The 27168-nt window shown below is 41.2% G+C and overlaps 1 protein-coding gene across 9 annotated transcripts in view; it reads right to left on the bottom strand.

The window, feature by feature from the left end:
- GK5 (glycerol kinase 5) overlaps nucleotides 1–27168 on the bottom strand; it is a 201344-nt gene that overhangs the window by 91992 nt on the left and 82184 nt on the right. For 8 of the 9 annotated variants that reach the window (XM_059688290.1, XM_059688285.1, XM_059688286.1 and 5 more), the window contains 6 exons: nucleotides 13346–13421; nucleotides 11945–12006; nucleotides 11788–11861; nucleotides 10854–10914; nucleotides 9426–9552; nucleotides 7410–7514 (listed from right to left, as the gene is read on the bottom strand). In XM_059688290.1, coding sequence (XP_059544273.1) covers nucleotides 7410–7514; nucleotides 9426–9552; nucleotides 10854–10914; nucleotides 11788–11861; nucleotides 11945–12006; nucleotides 13346–13421 — 505 coding nt within the window. The remainder of the gene's footprint in view (nucleotides 1–7409; nucleotides 7515–9425; nucleotides 9553–10853; nucleotides 10915–11787; nucleotides 11862–11944; nucleotides 12007–13345; nucleotides 13422–27168) is intronic. The other variant, XM_059688289.1, reaches the window with a different exon arrangement.

Raw genomic sequence — 27168 nt, 5'->3', positions numbered from 1 at the left:
GGCACAGGACCTGAATAGACACTTCTTCAGAGGACATAGAGATGGTCAATAGACATATGAAAAAAATGCTCAATGTCATTAATTATCAGAGAAATGAAGTTTAACACCACAATGAGATATCACCTCACACCTGTCAGAATGGTTATCAACAAATCAACAAACAACAAGTACGGGCAAGGACGTGGAGAAAAGAGAGCCCTTGTGCACTGTTGGTGAGCATGCAGGCTACTTTAGCCACTGTAAAAAGCAGTATGGAGTTAGAATCACCTCAAAAAATTAACATTGGAACTGCCTTTTGACCCAACATTCCACTTCTGGGAATTTACTTGAAGAAAACCAAAACACTAATTCAAAAGAATATATGCACCCATGTGTTCATTGCAGCGTTATTTACAACAGCCAAGAATTGGAAGCAGTGCAAGTGTCCATCAGTAGATGAGTGAATAAAAAAATTGTGGCAGCCCAGCCAGTGTTGCTCAGTGGTTGAATATCAACCTATGAACCAGGAGGTCACAGTTCGATTCCTGGTCAGGGCACAGACCCAGGTTTGGGCTCAATCCCTGGTAGGAGGCGTACATGAGGCAACTGATCAATGATTCTCTCTCATCATTTCTCTGCCTCTCTCTTCCTCTCTGAAATCAATATATATATATATCCTATCTAATAAAAGAGAAACATGGTAAATAGTGTACGTCTGCTACACTTTCCAACGGCTAATCAGGGCGATATGCAAATTAACTGCGAGCCAAGATGGCGGACGGCAGCCAGGCAGCTTGAAACTAACATGAGGCTTGCTTGCTTCAGTGACAGAGGAAACCAGCGTTCCCCGCCTGCCATGCAGGCCTCTGAGCCTGCAGTTTGAAACATAGTTACAAATATAGAAGCTAAACAAAACCCCAGAAACCTACTTTCAGTGAGCCGGGATCTCAGAGCCGGAGTTGATACAGTGTTTCAATTATAGAACACAAACAAACCAGATACCTGCTTTCAGCAGCAGAGGCCTCAGAGCTGGAGCCAGAGCTAAAGCTGGCCCAGAATAAAAAAAAAAAGAAAAAAAGGAGCAGTTGGGAGCTTCAGTCACCCGCCAGCCTGAAAACAGCCCTCAGCCCCTCACCCAGACTGGCCAGGCACCCCAGTGGGGACCCCCACTCTGAAGGGTGTGTGACCAGCTGGAAACAGCCATCACCCCCTCACCCAGGCTGGCCAGGCACCCCAGTGGGGACCCCCACCCTGAAGGGTGTGTGACCAGCTGCAAACAGCCATCATCCCCTCACCCAGGCTGGCCAGGCACCCCAGTGGGGACCCCCACACTGATCCAGGACACGCTTCAGGGCAAACCAGCCGGGCCCCACCCGTGCACCAGGCCTCTATCCTATATAGTAAAAGGGTAATATGCCTCCCAGAACCTGGATCAGCAGAGCCGCGAGGCCTCCCGGCACCAGGATCAGCGTGACAGGGGGCAGCGCCCAAGCCCCCTGATCGCCCTGCGGCTCTGTGTGTGACAGTGGGAGGGGCCACAACCTCCCTATCCGCCCTGCTCTGTTTGTGACAGGGGAAGGCGCCCCAACCCCTTGATCAGCCCTGCTCTGTGCCTGATAGGGGGGAGCTCCCCAACCCCCTGATCGCCCTGCGGCTCTGTGTGTGACAGCATGAGGCACCCCAACCCCCTGATCGGCCCTGTTCTGTGTGTGACAGGGTGCAGCGCCCCAAGCCCGATTCGCCCTGCTCTGTGTGTGACGGGGTAGAGCCATAACCTCCCCATCAGCCCTGCCCTGAGTGTGACAGTGGCAGCACCCCAACCCCCTGATCGGCCCTGCTCTGTGGGTGATAGAGGGCGGCGCCCCAAACCCCTGATCTTCTCTGTTCTGTGTGTGACAGGGGGCGGTGCCCCAACTCCCCTATCGGCCCTACTCTGTGAGTGACAGGGGGGAGCTCCCCAACCCCCTGATTGACCCTGCTCTGTGTGTGACAGGGTACGGAGCCCCAACCCCGCTGATGGGCTCTGCTCTGTGCGTTGCAGGGGGCAGCGCCCGCAACCCCCTGATTGGCCCTGCTCTGTGCGTGACAGGAGGTGGCGCCACAACTTCCCCATCAACCCTGCCTTGAGTGTGACAGGGGGTGGTGCCCCAACCCCCCAATTAGCCCTACCCTGAGCGTGACTGAGGGTGGTATCGCAACCTCTCAATTCGCCCTGCTCTGTGCATGACAGCGTCGGCACCCCAACTCCCCAATCAGCCCTGCTCTGAACCCGACCAGGGGCTGCACCTAGGGATTGGGCCTGTCCTCTGCCACCCGGGAGCAGGCCTAAGCCAGCAGGTCGTTATCTCCCGAGGGGTCCCAGACTGCGAGAGGGCACCGGCTGGGCTTAGGGACCCCCCTTCCCCCCGAGTGCACAAATTTTTGTTCACCGGGCCTCTAGTGTGTATGTGTGTGTGTATATATATATATATATATATTAAAGTTATGGGACATTACACAATGGAATATTACTTGGCTGTAAAAAAAGAAGGAAATCCTACCTTTACAGCAGCATCAATGAACCAGGAGAGCATTATGCTAAGTGAAAGAAAGACAAGTACCTTATGTATTCACTCATATGTGGACTCTAATGAACAAAATGAACTAACAAGCAAAATAGAGAGATTCAGAGACAGAGAGCAGGCTGACAGCTGTTGGGATGGAGTGAGGCTGTGTGGAAGGGGTGGAGGGACTGAACAAAAAAAATAAACACCTCATGGACATGGAGAACAGTGTGGTGACTGCTAGGGGGAAGAGGAAGTGGAGGAGGGTACAGGAGATACATGGTGATAGATGGATACTTGACTTGGGGTGGTGAATGCACAATACAGTGTACAGATGATATGTTGTAGAATTGTGCACTTAAAACCTGTATAATTTTGTCAACCAGTGTCACCCCAATTAAGTAAATAAAAGAAAAAAGAAAGAAATATTCTGATTCTCCAGTCAGAATAAGACTTTTCTTTAGAAAGAAATCACTGACTCCATAACTACTTGTCCTTCCTGGTACTTAACACTAATGGTTTTTGTTTTGGTTTGTTTTTTTTTCCCAATTGTTCATTTAATATGTGTGCTCCTTGCTAGACTATATCCTCCATGAAGACAGTGGTATTTGTCTTCTTCACTGGTATCCTAGCATGTATGGTTTCAGACATAAAAATATTTATAAGATTATGACAGCAAAATAGAACAAAGAGTGACAAGGAACAGAAATGGACCAAATTAAAAAGAGAAAAGATGAACATGTAGGGACCCAAATATGACAGTTAACATAGGACACTAAAGGGAAAAAAAAAAAAAGATGAGAGAGAACTGGCCTGCGTAAAAAAGATTAAGAAAATAATATTTTTCTAGTTTAAAACAGCATCTATGCCTGAGCCTGAGTTGTATCACCCAGCAAAGACATGAAAGGAAGCCACACTCAAAGTGGAACAAGCTCAGCTTATCACACAAAGATATGAAGGTTCAGACTGCACGTCTTCAAGGAAATGACAGGGTTATTTAAGCTCTTATTAGTATATCCTGTGTTTCTCCTGAATGTAATCCTATCTAATAAAGAGGGAATTTGCTAATTGACCCTCACACCATTGCAAAGATGGCGGCATCCACAGCCAATAAGGAGGTAATATGCTAATTGACTACCCTGCCCTCAAAGATGGCAGTGCCCACAGCCACAAGATGGCAGCACTCAATCCCCTCAGCCCACCTGCCTCCAGAAGCCCTCAGACCCCCAGCCGCCCAGCCACCCAGGGCTGGCCTGTGGCACAGGCAAGCCTCAGATGGAGGCTGCCCAGGGCCACCTGAGGCTCAGGTAACCAGGGCTGGCTGAGGTTTGCGCTGCTGGCAGTGGCAGCAGCAGAGGTGTGATGGGGGCGTCGCCTTCCCCTGATCGCTAGGTTGCCTCCCACCCCAGACTGTGAGAGGGGGCAGGCTGGGCTGAGGGACCCCCCCTCCTCCAGTGCATGAATTTTCATGCACTGGGCCTCTACTATAGTTATGTTTGTTGATATACCCATTAAAGTGAATGCTCAGACTAGAAAGAGATATAGTCAAGTAAATGTTGGCTTTTTGTATTTCAGACAGATACATACCAATAATATTTAGCTATGCCAATCATTGAAATTTTAAAGTAAATAATTCAACTCTGAATTCTCTCTCCCTCCAGTTAGACCAACAGTTCTGTTTTCCTGCAGAGATGGGATTAGCCTTCAGAAGGGCATCATGCCTCTACCAGAAGTCACATCACTTTGATAAGTCAAGGCATTTTAGCTCCATCTCCCAGAAAAGAGTGCTCATTATTTGAGAACTACAATGGATGGCCCTCAACATCAGTAAGCAGTGAAATGATTCCCACTGACTCATGCACATGATGTCATATGCAACTTGATGATGATTTTTTCTTAATGACGAATGTGAAATTATTCTACTTTTTCTTTGCATCTTCTGGAAAGCAATAAAATTACAAGGTATAACTAAAAAAGAAGACATATATAACCTATAGTTTCTATAATCTGAAGTTATCTAAAGATACATGTCCAAAAAATTATAAGAAGTACATTTAAGGAGAAGAGTTAAGTAATAAAAAGCTCTGAAGTAAATATTTTTTGTTAATAAGTAATCTTATATTTACGATGTAGGTGAAGGCTTATTGACAAATAGAAAAAAAGGAAGAAATGAATAAATGGATTGGCATTTCCCTCCTAGAGTGTATGTTTTCTGCCAACAGAATTATCTTTGTCTTTAAACATATCAGCTTAGTTGAAAAGAGCAGAGAGTCAGAGCCTGCTCTATAATTTAATTATCAGAGATAATCACCGCTAATACTTTGGTATATAACATTTCACACCTTATGCATGAAATATGGTTATGTAATATACAGGCTGTTCAGTATTCATGATAGCCACAAGAAGGAAACAACCCAAATGTCCATCAACTGATAAACTGCGACACATCCACACAATGGAATATTATTCGGCAATAAAAAAAAATGAAGAATTGACACATGCTACAACATAGGTGACCCTTGAAAAGACTGTGCTAAAAGAAACCAGTTACAAAGACCTTATGTTATATGATTCTAACCCCATGAAATGTCCAGAACAGGCAAATCTATAGAGATACAAAGTAGCTTAATGGTAGCTTAGGAATGGGAGGTGGGACAGGGTATCACTACTAATGGGTATAGGGGGAACAAAAATGTTCTAAAATGAGATTGTGATAAAGCTGTGAAAATACTAAAAAAATTGATTGTATACTTTAAATAAGTGAGTTATATGGTATGTGAATTACATCTCAAAAAAGCTAGTTTTTAAATAAGCAAAAATATTTACACAGGCAACTGCTTCATCCCCTCTTTGCAGTATAATAGATAATATTCCATTTCAATAAGATATGCAACTATACTGTTATGTGTGAGTGTACCATGTTCTACTATATTGATATACTGATATTTACTTATCTAGTGCTTTATTATTAGACTATAGGCCCAGTGCATGAAATTCGTGCATGGGAGGGGATCCCTCAGCCTGGTCTGCACCCTCTCCAATCCAGAACCCCTCGGGGATGTCTGAATCCCTGCGGGATCAGGCATCAACTGGCAGTCAGACATCCCTCTCGCAATCTGGGACCACTGGCTCCTAATCACTTGCCTGCCTGCCTGCCTGATCACCCCCTAACTGCTCCCCTGCCAGCCTGGATGCCCCCTAACTGCCCCCCAGCCAGCCTGGTTGCCCCCTAACTGACCCCCTGCCAGCCTGGACACCCCCAAACTGCCCCTCTGCTGGCCTGGATACCCCCTAACTGCCCCCCAGCTGGCCTGGTCACCCCCTAACTGCCCCCCAGCTGGCCTGGTCACCCCCTAACTTTCCAGAAGGAAGTTGGACATACGGAAGATGTCCGGTTGAACTGGTCTAATTAGCATATTACCCTTTTATTAGTATAGATAGGAACTTATTTCCAATTGCTGCATTAAACACCCATGTATGTATACATCTTTGCACACCTGTCTATTTCTATAGAAAACAAAAAATAAAACAAAAAATATAACTACCCTCCCCTGTCGGCCTGGTCGCCCCCAACTGCCCTCCCCTGCAGGCTTGGTCTGCCCCAACTGCCCTCCCCTGTTGGCCTGGTTGCCCCTAACTGCTCTCCCCTGCAGGTCTGGGTCCCCCCAAACTGTCCTCTCCTGCAGGCCTGGTAAAGGGTCTGCATTCAATCATACTGCCTGATGGTCCTCCAGAAAGGCCATAGTAATTTTTTAAAAATATACTTTTACTAGTGGCCTGGTGCATAAATTCGTGTATGGGGGGTGGGTATGTGCATCCCTCAGCCCAGCCTGCACCCTCTCCAATCTGGGACATCCCTCTCACAATCCAAGACTGCTGGTTCCCAACCGCTAGCCTGCAAGCCTGCCTGTTGCCCCTAACTGCTTCTGCCTGCCAGCCTGATCACCCCCTAAACACTCCCCTGCCAGCCGGATCGACGCCTAACTGCCCTTCCCTGCAGGTCTAATCACAACCAACTGCCACCCCTTGCAGGCCTGGTCCCTCCCAACTGCCCTCCCCTACTGACCTGATCGCCCACATCTGCCCTCCCCTGCCAGCCATCTTGTGTCCACATGGGGGAGGCCATCTTATGTGTTGGAGTGATGGTCAATTTGCATATTGCCTCTTTATTTTATAGGATTGATTTCAGAGAGGAAGGGAGAGGGAGAGATAGAAACATCAATGATGTTTGCCTCCTGCCATCACTGATGGGCTGCCTCCTGCATGCCTCCTACTGGGGAATCAAGCCCGAAAACCAGGCATGTGCCCTGATGGGGAATTGAACCATGACCTCCTGGTTCATGACACTCAACCACTGAGCAACACTAGCTTGGCAAGGCCATACTAATAATTAACATTCATCCCAATGGAAAAAATAATATTATTGTCTCTACATTCCCACCAATGCTGAGCATATCAAACTAATTAATCTCTGATAATGAGAGGTGACATAATTTTTTAAATGTGTATTTCTTTCATTATTGAATTTGAACACTTTTAGTCATTTGATTTGTCAATTTTTTATCATCTTTTTAATTTTTCTGACATATGCTACAAATTGTTCTCACCAATATGTCTTTTAGTTTTGCTTTATGGCAACTCTCTCCCTACACATTCTAACATTTTATATGCATAAATTTATTGTTATCTTTATGGCATCTGGCCTTAACACCTAAGCTTTTACCATCCTAATATCATAAAAATAACATCCTATATTTTCTTCTAGCACATGTCATTTTACTTTATGTTTCATTTGAACAAGTCATCATTTCCTACTGATCTGCGATCCTGAGGCATTCTTAACTTCTTTAAGTCTGGCCTGTGAAATCTGTGTAAAGGATAACTTACCTAATTGCTGAGCCCATTTTATGGCAGTACCAGTATCTCCTGCATTGCCTTCAGCTATGCATACAACCTCTTGTCCAATCTTCCACCCAATCAACGGATAAAAGCCTTAAAAACAAACAATGTAATTCATATCGTAAATGGATAATTCATTGCAGACATCTACAATAGAAAATTTTGATTAACTAATAAACTAGCAAAGTGGTTCTGAAGTCAGAATGGCTGGGGTCAAATCCCAGTCTTCTCTCCTTTACTAGCTGTGGTCTTAAAAGGTTCTAACTGCCCTGGCCGGTTTGGGTCAGTGGATAGAGTGTCAGCCTGCAGACTGATGAGTAGCAGGTTCGATTCCAATCAAGGGCACATGCCTGGGTTGCAGACTCAATCCCCTGTGGGGGTGTGCAGGAGGCAGCCGATCAGCGATCCTCTCTCATCATTGATGTTTCTCTCTCTCTCCCTCTCCCTTACTCTCTGAAATGAATAAAAATATATTTTTTTAAAAATTTCTAACCTCTTAGCATCAGTTTCCTCAACTAAAATGGTCTACCTCAGAGAGCTCTTGTGAGCATAAACTGAGTTAATATATAAAGAGAACTTAGCACAATGCCTGGCACATTATAAATATTAGCTTTTATTAGCTTTGTACATCAATGTCTCTGGAAACACAGAAATAATATTTGAATTGAGAAATAAAAGGTTATTATGAAACTAGAGGCCCAGTGCTTGAATTCATGCACCAGTGCGGTCCCTTGGCCTGGCCTGTGGGATCAGGCCAAAACCAGCTCTCCGACATCCCCCAAGGGGTCCCAGATTGTGAAAGGGTGCAGGCCAGGCTGAGGGACCCCACCAGTGCATGACTGGGGCCAGGGAGGGACGCAGGAGGTTGGTCAGCCAGGGAGGGACCGTGGGAGGGCTCCAGAGCATGTCCGGCCCATCTCGCTCAGTCCTGCTTGGCCAGACCCCAGCAGCAAGCTAACCTACCAGTTGGAGCGTCTGCCCCCTGGTGGTCAGTGCACGTCATAGTGAGCAGTTGAACGGCCTTAGCATATCATTAGCATATTATGCTTTGATTGGTTTAATGGACGATTGAACACTTAGCATATTAGGCTTTTATTATATAGTACTGGTTAGCTGAGAACTGTCTTATCTATTGCATTTATCTGTGGTTTCTAAATAACGCTCCTAGGGTAAAACAACCTCATGCAATAATAAACATTTTGTAGCTTCGATTTTCCCAGTTAGGGGAAAAGGAACAGATTTAGTGGGGATGGAAGGTAGGAAAAAGATTTTCAAATCCACCTTTTAGTAACCATGTTAGGGCACTAGAGGTCAGACTAAGCGCCCCCAGCCATTCTGGGTATAGTTACACAACTGAAATTTCTTAATTTATACATCCCAAGATTTTTCCCATTAGGGAGAGAAAATTCTTAGTAATTGCCATTCATATGCATGGATCACTAGTTGAGAACAACTACCTCAAAAAAAATTCACAAAATTAAAATTATTTCTCACACATAAACAATACTTTAGAGGTTTAGAAAGATGTATTAAACACATATTATAAGTAAACTTTTAGAAAGCTAACCAAAATACCCTAATCCGTCTTAATTTTTCTATAACATCTTTCTCATTTTTCAAGCTTTTAAAGATAAAGGGCCTAAACCGGTTTGGCTCAGTGGATAGAGCGTCGGCCTGCGGACTGAAGGGTCCCAGGTTCGATTCCGGTCAAGGGCATGTACCTGGGTTGCGGGCATATCCCCAGTAGGAGATGTGCAGGAGGCAGCTGATCAATGTTTCTCTCTCATCAATGTTTCTAACTCTCTATCTCTCTCCCTTCGTCTCTGTAAAAAATCAATAAAATATATTTTTTAAAAAAAAAGATAAAGGAAAATGGGTATTGACTGTCTCTAAGAATAATAATTTAATAATAATTTAATATAAAATGAGTAAATACTATCATAAAAGTTAAATTTTCAAAAAGTGGTATTTTATTAATCAATAGGATAAATTCTAACGATTTACCTCCAACATTCTGTTGAGGGTTACTTCCAGTATTGATGTCCAGAAATGTCCCAGTCCCCATGGTCAGCTTCACGTCTCCCATCTGGAAGCAGCACTCTCCAAACATGGCTGCCTGCTGGTCGGCCACCTGCCAAAAATTCAAACAGAGACCTTAGAACCCTAGCTGTGGCTCATTTCACTGCATCCCACTGGCTCACTGAATGTATTCTCATGGTTCAGCATCTTCTCTTTTTTCCTTTTCCTTGAAAAAAAAAGTTTGGAGAGAACAGGGAGCAATAACTATAGGTTAAGAATCTCTAGGATTAACTTTGGGCAGAGAGCTAATAGGCCTTAGCAATTTTTACTCAGCAACCTACTTCATGGGTTTTAAGTATCATAGGAATAACCTTAGAAATAAAAGTCAGAATAAAAATTGTGCAAGAAACCCTCCCCAAGATATTTTGTTTATATCTTATAAGCAGTTTCACTCAGTCAAAATAATTGACCTCACATATTTCTTTTAGCAAAAGTGACAGGTGTATGTTTAACTAGAAATAGATGTAACTCAATACCATACTTCTTCCAATGATACATTTTTGATAAAAGAAAAAGTATAACATTCTGTTAATATAGTTAAATGTAGCTACATATACAGCAAAATTAATCTGACAAACACTTTCTTACTAATCTTATAGTTTTCCCAGCCATACCTAAATCTGAATCTGAGCCTACCCCTAGATTGAATAAGACTGATCCACTCTAAATGAAAGGAATTTATAACTTGGGCATTAAATTCCCCTTCCCTTGTTTCCTCTACCTACTGTGGTGACTGTCCATTTAGGGGCATGGTCTATACTTCCTGGTTAAGCCATTACAGGAAATCAAAGGCAAGATATACACAGCCTCTCAATCAGGTGGTAAATCTTTGGGATTCTCCAAGTTATGAATCACTCATCCAGAGAGAAAGTAGAATCAAGAAAGAACCTTCAAACACCAGTAACAGCTAATTTTTCATTCTTCCATGAGTTTCTCTACTGGCAGATGCTGGCTAAAGACTTATAAAATGTAAATACAACTCTTTAAGTGCCATATCATTGTTTATGGTTACACTGTCTTGAATATAAACTAAGCATTAGCCCTATTATTGTTGTTATATCTCAGAATATCAAATATAAACCAATATTACTCAGAATATAATATTTTTTAAAAATGTAAGTTTCCTAAAAAATAATATATAGAGAAGTCAGAAAAGGCTGTGAAGTGTTTAGCAGTCCTCTTTCCAGAACAGAGAAAATACTTTTGATTATATACAAGGTATAAAGAAAATAAAAAAATGCTTTAATTTTAATCGCAAGGATCTTTTTTTTATCTCCTATCTAATCCCAACTATTCATATATATTCATTTACTTTATACTATACAAGGAGAAAACCTCAAATTTTCAACTTACCAAGGCCATTATTGGTATAGGCACACCAAATATCTCTTCATCCACTGATCCAAAATTGAAGCTTCAAATAAAATTGATTTAAAAGTAAGTTATAACTCTAGAAATGTTAATTTTAAAATTTAGGAAATGGTTTTTTAGCATAGGCCAAAAAGTTATCTATATATATAAAAGCCTAAGTGAACATTCTGGTGGAATGACTGGAATGACTGGTAACTATGATGCTCACTGAGCAGGCAGGCAGGCGAGCAGTTAGGGGCAAGCAGGCAGGCAGGTGAGCAGTTAGAGGCGAGTGGTCCCAGATTGCGAGAGGGATGTCCAACTGCCGGTTTAGGCCCGATCCCCAGGATCAGGATCGGGCTTAAACCGGCAGTCGGACATCCTCTGAGGGGTCCCGGATTGCAAGAAGGTACAGGCAGGGCTGAAGGACTCCCCCACCCACGTGCACCAGGCCTCTAGTCCTATATAATAAAAGCCTAATATGCTAAGTGTCCTACCATTGGACCAGTTGCTATGATGCGCACTGACCATTAGGGGGCAGATGCTCCAACCAGTAGGTTAGCTTGCTGCTGGGGTCCAGCCGATCGGGACTGGGTGAGACAGGCCGAACATGCCCTAGAGCCCTCCTGTGTTCCCACCCTGGCCCTGATTGTGCACCGGTGGGGTCCCTCGGCCTGGCCTGCGCCCTCTCTCAATCCAGGACCCCTCGGGGGATGTCGGAAAGCCAGTTTCGGGCTGACCCCTGCAGAGTAGGCCAAGGGATCCCACCAGTGCACAAATCCGTGCACCAGGCCTCTAGTATAACATATGTTCATAAAGTACCCCAAACATGTAAACCAAATACTTTTTAGTTTTAAATCAAATGCTTTTTACTCACTAAGGCAAAATTAATTCAAGGACTATTTTGCTGGTTTCTAAGTCCAATGTTCATTATTACCTTGTATCCCTCACGGGAGGCAGGAGAGAGAGTGGTATTGAAAGCAGAGAAGTAATGAAGCTGCTCCAACACATCTGAACATAAAAATATATCATCAGAATCCAAATTAAATTACACAAAAAGTGATGATTCAAGAAGGAGGGATAAAACCCTTTACCTCATATGGGTCAAAAAGTCCAGTGGTACTGGCATTTGAAAAATCCGTGGCAAATTCGGAACCTAAATTTACATTGGAAATAATCTTTTATTATCAGGTAGTGCAAACACTTATCTCTAATTTATAATCTAGACCAGTGGTCGGCAAACCGTGGCTCGCGAGCCACATGTGGCTCTTTGGCCCCTTGAGTGTGGCTCTTCCACAAAATACCACGTGCGGACACACACATACAGTGCGACTGAAACTTCATGGCCCATGCGCAGAAGTCGGTATTTTGTGGAAGAGCCACACTCAAGGGGCCAAAGAGCCACATGTGCCTCGTGAGCCGCAGTTTGCCGAGCTGCAGTTTGCCCATCACTGATCTAGACCAGTGGTCAGCAAACTCATTAGTCAACAGAGCCAAATATCAACAGTACAACGATTGAAATTTCTTTTGAGAGCCAAATTTTTTAAACTTAAACTATATAGGTAGGTACATTGTTATTAACTTAATTAGGGTACTCCTAAGCTGGCCTTTGCTAAAAACTTCCTCAATCTGATTGAGGTACATTCGCTGAGGTCGACCCCTTCCGACTCTCCCATCCACACTCGTCCTGTATACTTGTTTCAGATAGACGAGTGTGGATGGGAGAGTTGGAAGGGGTCAACCTCAGCGAACCTACCTCAAAACAATGTACCTTCCCCGCGCTGCGTCTCCCATCACCCGACCAACTGACACCCCCCACTTCTTGTAAAGCCACTTCTTCAAAATAGACTCGCCCAAGCCGAAAACCGACTTCTGTGCATGGGGGACGAAGTTTCAATCGCACTGTACATGCGTGCCCACACGTGGTATTTTGTGGAAGAGCCACACTCAAGGGGCCAAAGAGCCACATGTGGCTCGCAAGCCACAGTTTGCAAACCACTGATCTAGACCATTTATTTGGCCTGAAAGTTCATTCCAAAATATGTATTTCCAGTGAAAAGTCTCCAAAGCAATTTCCCACTTAATCTTTATGAACTTTCATAATTTACAGAAGTACTTTCACAGACATTTTCATGTTATAACCCCCAGTTTAAAGATGAGGAAGGGGGTGCAGAGATGCAATGTGATCGCCTATAGTTATACCCAGTTGCAAAATGGGAGATTTGGTACTAAACTAAAATTTTAGCAGTCTTAAAATTAAGACTGTTCCTCAGTCATATATTTGAGGATTAACCATAATTTTAAAACACCATCCTCCTCCAACAAATCTGAAATTAATCTAGCTTTACTATAACATGTAGTTAGTAGGGAACCAAAAGGCAACATGCCTGGGCTATAGGAAGGGAAAAAATAGTTAACTTCTACTATTTTTAGATAAGTCATTTCTATTAGTCAAATTTCAGTTACTTGAGATAGAGTTACCAGATCATCTTTACCTTTTGTGAGCTTATGTAACAACCAGGTATCAATAGTCCCAAAGCAGCAATTTTCTTCTTCAATTGCCTTTTGCACCTTAAAATCACAACAGCACAAAATCAATTTTAAAAAGCCAAATTATTGGGAGGTTGGGGGTTAATGGGGGGGATGAGGACACATTTGTAATACCTTAACTAATAAAAAAAAAAAGCCAAATTATTAAGTGCACGATTAAGTGCCAAACAATAAGTATAATGAAATCCCATTTATGATAAAAATTAATATACAGAGAGAAACAATTTCTAATGGTTCTAAGCAATTACTATAGGGTATGGAACCCTTTGGTTTTAAACCAAGCATGTGTTACTTTAGTGATGAAAGTATATACATTTTTTAAGTTGGACATGTAAATATCTCTAACTATAAATAGCCTTAAACAGGAGATGCACACAATGGCTCACAGGTCAAATCCAGCCCCTTGCCTTTTCTGTACAGCAAGTTAAGAATGGTTTTTAAATTGATTGGTTAAAAAGGAAAAGAAGACTATTTTGTGACACATGAAAAGTAGTGTATGAAATTCCAATTCCAATGTGCATATTAAAGCTTTAGTGGAACATACCATGCTTACTTGTTTATGAATTATATTGTTGCTCTGGCACTAAAATAGCAGAGTACTTGTGACAGAAACTTGTGGCTTTAAAAACCTCAAATTTTACTATCTGGGATTTTACAAAAAAATATTTGCCAATCCTTATCGTAAAGCATGCCAAAGGAAACAAAAGTATCAATGAGCTAGCAGAGAAACTGAAATGCTTGTTAGGATATTATTTTTTTATTTTTTAGAGAAATTTTTTTTAAAATATATGTTATTGATTTTTTACAGAGAGGAAAGGAGAGAGATAGAGAGTCAGAAACATCGATGAAAGAGAACCATCGATCAGTCGCCTCCTGCACATCCCCCACCAGGGATGTGCCCGCAACCCAGGTACATGCCCTTGACCGGAATCGAACCTGGGACCTTTCAGTCCGCAGGCCGATGCTCTATCCACTGAGCCAAACCGGTTTCGGCAGGATATTATTAACATACTGGAAAATAATTCCCTAAATCGTAATATGTTACCTCTCCAACTCTTACTTGTCCCTCAAGACTAACATTTCCTAGCTTTGTTCACCCAGCACCCTAGAGATAGCTTCTATACAGCCATTATTTCACAGCCTCATTACTTCCCTCCTCAACTCCAAACTCCTTAAGGACATTCATATTTAAAACCTCAACAACTAGGAGGGCTTCTGGAATATAGCAGATGTTTAAAGAAATGCTTGCTAAATAAATGAGATAAAAAGAATGTCAAATGAAGACATTTAAGATGAATTATATTTTAACAGAAGAATCAATAAAATGAAAATGCATATGAAGTCCAGAAAAAGAGACCATTTGTAGGTTATTTGTAACAAGTATTTTGAAGATTCCATCCATCCAAGTGTTATATCCCTTAAATATGGAGTGCTTAAAATGATATTATTACATTCAAACTCTTGTTAAATTCAGAAGTTGTAATTCTAAAATTGGTTCCATATTAGACAAAGTTTAATCTGTATTTCAGTGAGTAGTATAATACCTGGCTGATAGTAAGCTCATTTGTCCATTTAAAAAATATTTGAGTCAGGCTCTCTGATAAGTCATATGCCCTTATAAGGCCAGGAGGACACAGTAGGTACCAGGGCTTTCTAAAGTAGAAGGACACAGGTCAATCCTCCTTTCATTGGGTTAAGATTCCAAATGGCACTACCCTAGGAGTAGGGCAAACTAGAAGAACAGGCTCTCACAGGAACTGTAACTCAGTTTTGAATCATCTCAATCATTAAACTGGTTTGAGATAATCCTGGAGCCTAAAAGAATGGCAAAAACAAACATAAATCATATCCAGAGCAAGATAGCATTACGTTATACTCATAATTTCTACACACAATTTTGCAAATACAATGTAAAGCTCACGTATATATATATATACCTACAAATAAGTAACTAGGCTCATCAATCTCATCAACTTGTATACATTGAATATGTATGCATATGTATGCTTTTTGTAAGTCAATCATACCTAAATAAATTGGTTTAAAATTTTTAAAAACCAATTAAGTAACCAGGCATAGGAGGACACAAGAGAAAATATATATATATTAAAAAAAGGAAAGGAAAAACAGGCAACCCATGGAGGTTACAGATAGTGGAATTAATAGTTATGGGCTTTAAAATACCATGATAATTATGTGACAAAACAATGTAGAACTAAAAAATTAAAAACTTAATGGATGTGTTTTAATAATGCATTAGAAACATATAAAGAGAAAAATAATAGATTTGGAAGACAGATTATAAGGAATACCCAGAATAAAGTACACAGAGAAAAAAGAATGGAAAATATGTAAAACAAAGTGGGAGACAAAGAAAATTTAGTGAGGTCTAATATATGTGTAATTGGATTTTCAGAAGGAGAGAAGATAAGAAGAAAGAAGCAGAAATTACATTTGAAGATAATGGCTGAGCAATTTTCAAAATCAACAAATAATATCAAGCAATGAATTCAAGACACCCTAAAAACCCCAAGTAGATTGCCATACCTAGAAAATAGGTACAAAAAATTTGTTTGATAAATTCAACACCCACTCAAAATAAAGTCTCAGCAAACTAGAATAAGTAATTTCCTTAATTTGATAAAGTATATCTAAAGAAAATCTACTACAAATTTATACTAACTTGTGAAATGTTGAAACCTTTTATTCCAAGATAAGGAATGAAAAAAGGATGTTTGTGGTCATTTCTTCTAGTCAATATATCCTAATATGAGGGTGACAGGAGCTTTGACTTTGGGTGGTGGGCACAGGGTTCTATATACAGATTTTGTAAATTAGTAATCTACACATGAAACCTCTATGTTCATTTTGAGTAATGTCACCGCAATAAAATAAAATAAAATAACCCACAAAAAACAAACAAACAAAAAAAACCCAAAAAAACCCCAATATATTCTAAAGGTCCTTGTCGATACCAGGAAAATAAAAGTAAACTCATATTTCTATATCATATTAGGGTTATTAGAGTATTTAAATTTAAACCAATGTTGCTGGCTGGTGTGGCTCAGTTGGTTAGAGCAACATCCTGTACACCAAAAGGTTGCAGGTTTAATTCCTGGTCATGGTACATATGTAGGTTTCGGGTTATATATCCATATGGGAGGCAACCAATAGATGTCTCTGTCTCTCTCTCCCCCCGCCCCCTTACTCTCTGCCCCTCCCTCAGCCTCCACTTCCTCTAAGCATACCCTTGAGTGAGGATTAAAAAAATTAAAACAATGAGATACTACTTCACACTTATTAGAATGGCTAAAATCCAAAACACTGACATCCATGTTAGCCAGAATGTGGAACAACAGGAACTCTCTTTACTTGTAAGTAGGAATACAAAATGGTAGTCACTTTGGAAGATAATCTGGCAGTTTCTTACACAGTTTACCATATGATCCAGTAACTGCGCACCTAAATATTCACCCAAATGAGTTGAAAATTAATGTTCACACAAAAACCTGCACACAAATGTTTATAGAAGCTTTGTTCATAACTGCCCAAAATGGGAAGCAACCAGATGTCCTTCAGTAGGTGACTGGATAAACAAACTGTGACATGTCCAGACAATGAAATACTAATCAGTGAGAAAAAGAAATGAGTTACCAAGCCACGAAAAGACAGAGAAATCTTTAATATACATTACTAAGTGAAAGAAGCCAGGCCCAGCCGATGTGGCTCAATGTGGCTCAATGGTTGAGCGTCGACCCATGCACCAAGAAGTTGCTGTTCTGATTCCGGGTCAAGGCACATGCTCAGGTTGCAGGCTCAATTCTCAATAAGGGGCATGCAGAAGGCAACCGATTGATGTTTCTCTCTCATTGATATTTCTATCTTTCGCTTCTCCCTCTCCCTGCCTCTCTCTTTAAAAAGCAATAAAAAAATTACAAAAAGAAAGAAAAAAAGAAAGAAGCCAGTCTGAAAGGGTATATACTGTACAATTCCAACAATATGATATTCTAAAAAAGGCAAAACTATATATAGAGAAAGACATTAGTGATTGCCAGGGGTTCAGGAGTGAGGGGGGAGAGAGATGAGTAAGTAAAGCACAGATTTTTATGGTAGTGAAACTACTGTGTGTGATGCTGTAATGGGATATACATTACATTAATAATACTTAATAATAATGTGTCAATCTTGGTTCATCAGTTGGAACAAATGTACCACATTAATACAAGATGCTAATAATAGAAGAAATGCTGGGGAGTTGTAGGTGGGAACTCTATGTACTTTCTGCTCATGTTTCTGTAAACCTAAAAATGCTCTAAAAATTAAAATCTACCAATTTATAGTGGACAAAAGATTCATTCAGATTGTCTATCTTCTTAATAGAGTTTCAGTAGTGTATTTCTAGGAAACTTTCCATTTTACTTAGGTTAATTTTGGGGGATAAACTTGTTCATATTATAGCCTAACTAGAGGCCCAGTGCATGAGATTTGTGCACTGGGGCTGGGAGATCCCTCACCCCGGCCTGTGCCCTCTTGCAGTCTGGGACCCATTGGGAGACGTCTGACTGCTAGCTTAGGCTTGATCTGTCAGCAGCCCTCTTGCAGTCTGGGACCCCTCACTCCTTACCTCCCACCTGAAGCAGAGGCGTGAGAGGCTCAGGCCACCGCCACTGTGCTCACCAGCCAGGCTCGCTGCTCCTTATCACTGCCTTGGAGGTGGGAGAGGCTCCCGCCACTTTGCTGTGCTTGCCAGCCAGGCTTCTGGCTGAGCAGCACTCCCCCTGTGGGAGCACACTGATCACCAGGGGGTAGCTTCTGTTTTGAGCATCTGCCCCCTGGTGGTCCATGCACATCATAGCAACAAATCGACTGTTTGGTTGATTTGCATATTATGCTTTTACTATATGGGATTATGTTTTTATTTCTGTGAGGTTGGAATTAATATTCCCTGTCATAATATTAGTTATTTGGGTCTTCTCTAGTTTTTCCTTGTCAGTCTAGCTAATCTTTTTAAATCAGCTTTTGGTATGGTCGATTTTTTAAACTGTTTTTCTATTCTATATTTCATTAAGTTTCATTTTAATCTTTATATTTCTTTTCTTATGTGTACTTTCGATTTAACTTGTTCATCTTCTTTCAGTATCTTAAGGTAGAACTTTAGATTATTTTTGACATAATCTCTATCCTATTTAATAATAGAGAAACATGGTAATTAACCGTAACTTCGCTACCCTTCCCATTAGCTAATCAGTGAGATATGCAAATTAACTGCCAACCAAGATGGCGGCCGTCAGCCAGGCAGCTGAAGCAAACAAGAGGCTTGCTTCCTCCAGTGATGGAGGAAGCCAAGGTTCCCCACCTGACGCTGCCGGCCTGTGAGCTTGCACTCTAAGAAACAATGTTGCAATTATAGAAGGTAAATAAACCCCAGAAACCTGCTTTCAGCCGTCAGAGCTGGAGCTAGCAGGACTGCAACAGTGTTACAATTATAGAACCCAAACAAACCCAGATACCTGCTTTCAGCAGCCGAGGTCTCAAAGCTGGAGTCGAGCCTCAGAGCTAAAGCCGGCTCTCAGTTCCCATAGAAGGTAAATAAATCCCAGAATTTAAAAAAAAGAAAAGAAAAAAAGGAGAGGTTGGGAGCTTCAGTCACCCGCCAGCCTGAAAACGGCCCTCAGCCCCTCACCCAGACTGGCCAGGCACCCCAGTGGGGACCCGCACCCTGAAGGGGGTGTGACCAGCTGCAAACAGCCATCATCCCCTCATCCAGGCTGGCCAGGCACCCAAGTGGGACCCCCACCCTGAAGGAAGTGTGACCAGCTGCAAACAGCCATCATCCCCTCATCCAGGCTGGCCAGGCACCCAAGCAGGACCCCCACCCTGATCTGGGCTAACCATTCAGGGCAAACCAGCCGGCCCCCTCCCGTGCACCAGGCCTCTATCCTATATAGTAAAAGGGTAATATTCAAACTGACCCTAACAGCAGAAGGACTGGGAATGACTGGTCACTATGACACACACTGACCAACAGGGGGCAGACGCTCAATGCAGGAGCTGCGCCCTGGTGGTCAGGGTGCTCTCATATGGGAGGAGCTCTGTTCAGCCACAAGCCAGGCTGAAGGCTGCCAGTACAGCGGTGGTGGTGGGAGCCTCTCCTGCCTCCTCAGCAGTGCTAAGGATGTCTGACTGCAGCTTAGGTCTGCTCCCTGCTGGCAAGTGGGCATCCCCTGAGGGCTGCCAGGCTGCCAGAGGGATGTCTGATTGCCATCTTAGGCCCAATCCCCTGGGGAGCAGGCCTAAGCCAGCAGGTGGTCATCCCCTGAGGGTTCCCAGATTGCGAGAGGGCACAGGCCGGGCTGAGGGACCACCCCCTCCCCCACTGAGTGCACAAATTTTTGTGCACCAGGCCTCTAGTCTATACTAATAAAAGGGTAATATGCTAATTAGACCAGGAGACCTTTAGGGAGACCTTCCGGACAAAGTCATGGTGGTGGGGCCAAGGCAGAGGCAGTTAGGGGCGATCAGGCCAGCGAGGGTGGGGGGACAGTTGGGGGCAAGCTGGCTGGTGGGGAGGGGGCAGTTGGGATGAGCAGGCCAGCATGGGGGTCAGTTGGGGGCAAGCAGGCCGGCGGGGAGGGGGGGCATTTGGGGGCGAGCAGGCTGGCAAGGGGGGGCAGTTGAGGGTTAGCAGGCTAGCAGGGGGAGCAGTTGGGGGCAAGCTGGCTAGCAGGGGGTGGCAGTTGGGGGTGAGCAGGCAAGCAGGAGGTCAGTTGGGAGCAAGCTGGCCAGAAGGGGGAGCGATCAGGCTGGCAGGGGGGGCGGCAGTTGGAGGCAAGCTGGCTGGCTGGCGGAGGTGGCCATTGGGGGTGAGTTGGCCAGTGGGGGGGCAATTGGGGGCAAGCAGGCTGGCAGGGGGGGCATTTGGGTGCAAGCAGGCCAGCAGGGAGGGGGGAAGTTGGGGGTGAACAGGCCAGAAGAGGGGGCAGTTGGGGGCTAGCAGGCCAGCAGGGGGGGCAGTTGGGGGCGAACTGGCCAGCAGAGGGGGCAGTTGGGGACAAGCAGACTGGGGGGGGGGCAGTTGGGGGCAATCAGTCCAGCAGGGGTGGGAAGTTGGGGGTGATCAGGCTGGAAGATGGAGGCAGTTGGGGCGATCAGTCTGGCAGAGGTGGGCAGTTGGGGGTGATCAGGCTGGAAGGGGGGGCAGTTGGGGTTGATCAGGCCATCAGGCAGAGTGGTTAAGAGCAATCAGGTAGGCAGGCAGGTGAGCAGTTAGGAGCCAGCAGTCCCGGATTGTGAGAAGGATGTCCCAGATTGGAGAGGGTGCAGGCTGGGCTGAGGGAATTTCGTGCACCAGGCCACTAGTATGTAATATAATCTTGCTATAAATTTCTTCCTAAACACTGCTTTAGTTTAACTGCATTATATTTTGATATGCTGTATTTTTATTTTTATTCATCAAAAAGTATTTTCTAACTTCTCTTGGGAGGTCTTTTACCCATTCATCATTTTAAAATGCAATTTAATTTTCACATATTTTTGAACTTCCCAAATTTCTTTGTTACCTATTTCTAACTTCAATCTTTTATAGACAGAGAAATACTTTGTATGATTTTAGTCCTTTTAAATTTATTCAGGCTTGCATGATGGTGTGGCATATTGTCTATCTTAGAGAATGTTTCACATGCACTTAAGAAGAACGTATATTCTGCTGTTGTTGGAGTTTTCTATAAATGTCTATTAGATCTAGTAAGTTTATATTGCTATTCAAGTTTTCTGTTTCCTTGTTCATCTTCTCTCCAGTTCTTTTCATGATTCAAAGTGGGGTATTGATGTCTCCAACTATTATTGTTGAATTGTCTATTTTTACCCCTTCAATTCTGTCAGTTTTTGCTTCATGTATTTTGAGGCATTGTTATTAGGTAAATGTATGTTTATAATTATTACATATTTCTGATGGATTGACCTTTATATGGTAAAATGCCTCTCTTTATCACTGGTAAGATTTTTTAAATTATTTTGTCTGATATTAGTACTGCTACTTAGCTTCATATAGTTTCTAGTTGTGTGATATATCTTTTCCATTTTTTTTATTTCTCAATTACACTTTACATAAAAAAATTACTCTGTATTAGTTTCAGACGTACAAGAAATTAGTTAGAAAATCATATGCTTTAGAAACCACTGCTTCAAGTACTTATTTATCTTGATATTACTGACTATATTCCCCAGCTGTAATCTACATCTCTGAGGCTATTCTTTTTAAAAAATATATATTTTTATTGATTTCAGAGAGGAAGGGAGAGGGAGAGAAAGATAGAAACCTCAATAATGGTAGAGAATCATCGACCAGCTGCCTCCTGCACACCCCCTACTGGGGATCAAGCCCACAACCCTGGCATGTGCCCTGACCAGGAATCAAACCATGACCTACTGGTTCATAGGTTGACGCTCAACCACTGAGACATGTCAGCTGGACATCTGAGGCTATTCTTAAACTACCAATTTGTAATTCTTAATCCCTTCACAATTTGTCATAATACCCCTCTCTTCTCACAGCTATTATGTTTCCATGAGTCTGTTTCTATTTTCTCTATTTTGTTCTTTAGATTCCATATATAAGTGAAATCATATGGTATTTGTCTTTCTCTGAATGCCTTTTTTACTTAGCATAATACCCTCCAGATCCATCCATGCTGTCCCAAAAAATAACATTTCCTTCTTTTTTATAACCAAGTAGTAGTCCATTGTGTAAATGGACCACAACTTTTTTATCCACTCATCTACTGATGGGCACTTGGGTTGCTTCAAAATCTTGGCTATTGTAAATAATGCTACCATGAACATAGGGGTGCATATATTCTTTCTAATCAATGTTTCAGGTTTCTTTGGATATATTCCCATAAGAAGAATTGCTGAGTCATAAGGAAATTCATTTTTAATTTTTAAAATATATTTTTATAGATTTGAGGGAGAGAAAGAGAGAGAGAGAGAGAGAGAGAGAGAGAGAGACAGACCAATGTGAGAAACACTGATCCATCGTCTCCTGCATGCACCCCAAATGATGGTGGGATTAAACTCTCAACTTGGGTACCAGTATGTGCTGTGACCAGGAATCAAATCAGCAACCTTTCAGTGCATGGGACACTATTCAACCAACTGAACCACTCCAGCCAGGGCTCATTTTTAATTTTTTGAGGAACCTCCACATTGTTTTCCAAAGTGGCTGAACCAATCTGCATTCCCACCAATGGTGCACAAGGGTTCCCTTTATCCACATCCTGAACAACACTTGTTTGTTGATTTACTAATGACAGCCATTCTGACAGGTTTAAGGTGATATCTCATTGTGATTTTGATTTGCATTTCTCGAATGATTAGTGATGTTGAGCATCTTTTCATAGGTCTATTGGCCATCTGTATGTCCACTTTAGAGAAGTGTGTATTTACAAGTGCCCCTTTTTTAATTGGGTTGTTTTTTGGTGTTGTCTGAATTCTTTATAAATTTTGGATATTAACACCTTATCTGATATATCATTAGCAAATATCTTTTCTCCCTCAGTAGGCTGCTGTCTTTTTGTTGATGGTTAGCTTTATGTGCAAAAACATTTTGGTTTATGTTTTCCTATTTGTTTATTTTGTGTTTTCTTCCTTAGGGAATATATCAGAAAAAAAATCGTGCTAAGAAAAATGTCAGAGATTTTACTGCCTATGTTTTCTTTTAGGAGTTTTATGGTTTCTGATCTTACAATTAAATCTTGAATCCATTTTATTTTTGTATATGGTATAAGAAGGTGGTCTAGTTTCTTTCTTTCTTTTCTTTTTTTTTTTTTTTGCATTTATCTATCCATAATTTTCCCAACACAAGTTATTTATGTTCTTGCCTCCTTTGTCAAATATCAACTATATAGGCATAGGTTTCTTTCTGGGCTCTCTATTCTGCTCCATTCATCCATATCTGTTTTTATGCCAGTTTTATGTCCGATTTGATTACTATGGCCTTGTAGTTTGTTATTAGGTAGCCTGATATCACCAACTTTGTTCTTCTTTGTCAAGATTGCTGAGGCTATTTGGAGTCTTTTATCATTCCATTTATCTTTTTGAATTATTTGTTCTAGTTCTGTGAAATACACCATTAGTATTTTGATAGGAATTGAATTGCTTTGGATAGAATGGACATTTTAATGAGGTTAATCCTATCCATGAACACAGTATATGCTTCCACTTATTTTTATTTTTATCAATTTCTTCCTTCAGTATCTTATAATTTTTTGAGCACAGGTCTTTTACTTCCTTTATTAAATTTATTGCTAGGTACCTTATTTTTTATGCAATTGTAAATGTGATTGATTTCTTAGTACTTCTTTCTGATAGTTCATTATTGGCGTATAAAAATGCCACTGATTTCTGAATATTAAGTTTGCATCCTGCTACTTTACTGATTTCATTTATCAATTCTAGCAGTTTTTGGTGAAATGTTTAAAGTTTTCTATACACAGTATCATATCATCTGCAAATGACAGTTTTATTTCTTCCTTTCCCATTTGAATGCCTTTTTATTTCTTCTTCTTTTCTGATTGCTGTGCCTAGGTCTTCCATGACTCTGTTGAATAAAAGTGGAAAAAGTGGACACTGTCTTGTTCCTCATCCTAACATTTTTAGTTTTTCCCCATTGAGTATGATGTTGGCAGTGGGTTTGTCATAAGTGGCCTTTATTATGTTGCGGTGCAATCCCTCTATTCCAATTTATGCTGAGAGTTTTTATCATAAATGGGTGCTGGACTTTATCAAATGCTTTTTCTGCATCTATTAATATGATCATGTGATTTTTATGCTTTATTTGGCTTGTATGGTATATTATGTTTATTAATTTGTGAATAATATTGCTTTTCTGGAATAAATCACACTTGATCATGATTTATGACCTTTTTAATGTATTGCTGGATTTGGTTTGCTAATATCTAGTTGAAGATTTGGCATCTATGTTCGTCATAGATACTGCCCTATACGTTTCTTTCTTTGTCCTATCTTTATGTGGTTTTGCAATTAGGATAATGCTGGTCTCGAAAATGAACTTAGGAGTCTTCCCTCCTCTTGAATTTGTAGAAATAGTTTGAGAAGGATAGGTGCTAATTCTTCTTTGAATGTTTGATAAAATTTACCTGTGAAGCTAAATGGTCCATGACTTTTGTTTGCTGGGGAGTCTTTCGATTACTGCTTTGCTTTCATTACTTGTAATTGGTCTGTTCACATTTTGTTTCTTCTTAATTCAGTTTCTGGAGATTGTACATTTCTAAGAATTTACCTATTTCTTCCAGATTGTTCTACTTATTGGAATATAGTTCACAATATTTTCTTAAAGTCCTTTGTATTTCTGTGCGTTAGTTCTCCTGTTTCATTTCTGATTTTATTATTTGGGTCCTCTCTCTTTGATTCTTAATGAATCTGCGTAAAGGTTTATCAATCTTTCCAAAGAACCAGCACTTGGTTTCATTGACCTTTATAGTGTTTGTTTTTTTAAAAACTTGTTTCATTTCTTTCCACCCTGACCTTTACTATTTTCCTCCTTCCATCTACTTTGGGCTTTGTTTGTTGTTCTTTTTCTAGTTTATTTAGGTACAAGGTTAGATTGTTTGAGATTTTTCTTGTTTCTTGATGTAATCTTGAATGCTATAAATTTCCCTTAAAACAACTTTGGCTGTGTCCCATCGATTTGGGGTTGTTGTGTTTTCATTTTCATTTGTTTCAAGGTTTCTTTTCATTTCTTTCTTGAAATTGTTAACCCATTCATTGTTTAGTAACATATTATTTAGCCTCCATGTGATTATGTGTTTTTCAGGGTTTTTTTTCTTGTGATTGGTTTCTAGTTTCATGGCATTATGATCAGAGAAGATGCTTAATATGATTTCAATCTTGAATTTATTGAGACTTGTTTGGAGTCTTAACATGTGGATTATCACAGAAGATGTTTCATGTACACTAGAAAAGAATGTAGATTCTGCTGCCTTGAGGTGAAATGTTCTAAAGATATCAATTAAAGCCACCTAGTCTAGTGTGCCATTTTTTTTATTGACTTCAAAGAGAGGAAGGGAGAGGGAGAGACAGAAACATCAATAAGAGAATCATTGATTGGCTACCCCCTGCACGTCCCATACTGGGATCAAGCCTGCAACCTGGGCATGTGCCATGACCGGCAATTGAACTGTGACCTCCTGGTTCACAGGTCGATGCTCAACCACTGAGCCACACCAGCCGAGCTGTTGTGTCATTTAAGTCTGCTATTTCCTTTTTGATTTGTCTGGAAGATCTATCCATTGATATCAATGGGGTGTTAAAATCCTTATATAACTGTATTACTGTCGATCTCTCCCTTTTTGTCCATCAAGATTTGTTTTACCTATTTAGGTACTCCTATGTTGAGTGCATAAATGTTTATAAGGGTTATATCTTCTTGATAGATTGATCCCTTTATCATTATGTAGTGTCTTTCTTTGTCTCTTAGTATAGTCTTTTTTTGAAGTCTGTTTTGTCTGCTATAAGTATTGCTACCCCAGCTTTTCTATTTCCATTGGTATAAAATATCTTTTTATTCCTTTACTTGCAATCTGTGTGTGTCTTTCATTTGAGGTAGGTGTCCTGTAGTCAGCATATATATGGGTCTTGTTTTCTTTACCATTTTGTTACCATATGTCTTTCAAGGGGAGAAGTTAATCTATTTACATTTAAAGTAACTACTGATAAGTACATATTTATTGCCATTTTATTCTTTACAACCATGTTCCTTTTTTCTTTCTTTCTTCTTAAAGAAGATCCTTTAACATTTCTTGTAAAACTGGTTTTAGTAGTAATAAGCTCCTTTAGCTTTTTTTGGGGGGGGCGGGGGGTGATCTGGGAAGCTTTTTATTTAACCTTCAATTTTAAATGATAGCCTTGCTGGTTAGAGTAGTCTTGGTTGTAGGTCCTTGCTGTTCATCACTTTGAATATTTCATGCCAATCATTTCTTGCCCAAATTGTTTTTGTTGAGCAATCAGCTGACAGCCTTATGGGAGTTCCTTTGTAGGGAACTGTCTTTCTATGCTGCTCTTAAGATTCTCTTTAACTCTTGTCATTTTAATTATGATTTATCTTGGGTTCATTTTGATTGGGCCTCTCTGTGCTTCCTGGACAGGTGTGTCTTTTTCCTTCACCAGATTAGGGAAGTTTTCAGCCATTGTTTCTTCAAATAGGTTCTTGATCCCTTGCTCATTCTCTTCTCCTTCTGCTACCCTTATGATGAACACGTTGGCATGCTTTTTGTTGTCCCAAAGGTCCCTTAGACTTTCCTTATATTTTAAAATTCTTCTTTCTTTTTGTTGCTCTGATTGGGTGTTTTGTTATCTTGTCCTCTAAATCGCTGATTAGATTCTCTGCTTCATCCAACCTGCTGATGATTCCTTCTAGTGTATTCTTTATTTCAGCTATTGTGTTCTTCATTTCTGACTGGTTCTTTTTATGGGGTCTATGTCTTCTTTAGTGCTTACTATCTCTTTAAGTTCTCACTGAGATAATCTATTCTTCCCCTAAATTCATTGAGTATTTTAATAACCATTGTTCTGAATTCTACATCTGGTATCTTGGTTGCTTCCATAAAATTCTTTTTCTGGTGATCCCTTGTTTCTTTCATTTGGGGCATTTCTTTGTCTCCCCATTTTGTCTGCCATTTTGTGTTTGTCTCTATATATTCAGTAGATCTGCTATGATTCCCAAACTTGTTATGGTGGTTTTTGTTGTGTT

The sequence above is a fragment of the Myotis daubentonii genome, chromosome 3, assembly GCF_963259705.1.
Source record: "Myotis daubentonii chromosome 3, mMyoDau2.1, whole genome shotgun sequence".
Classification (NCBI taxonomy): Eukaryota; Metazoa; Chordata; class Mammalia; order Chiroptera; family Vespertilionidae; genus Myotis; species Myotis daubentonii.
Note: the sequence above shows the minus strand (reverse complement) of the source record. Positions and strands in the feature narration are given on the sequence as shown.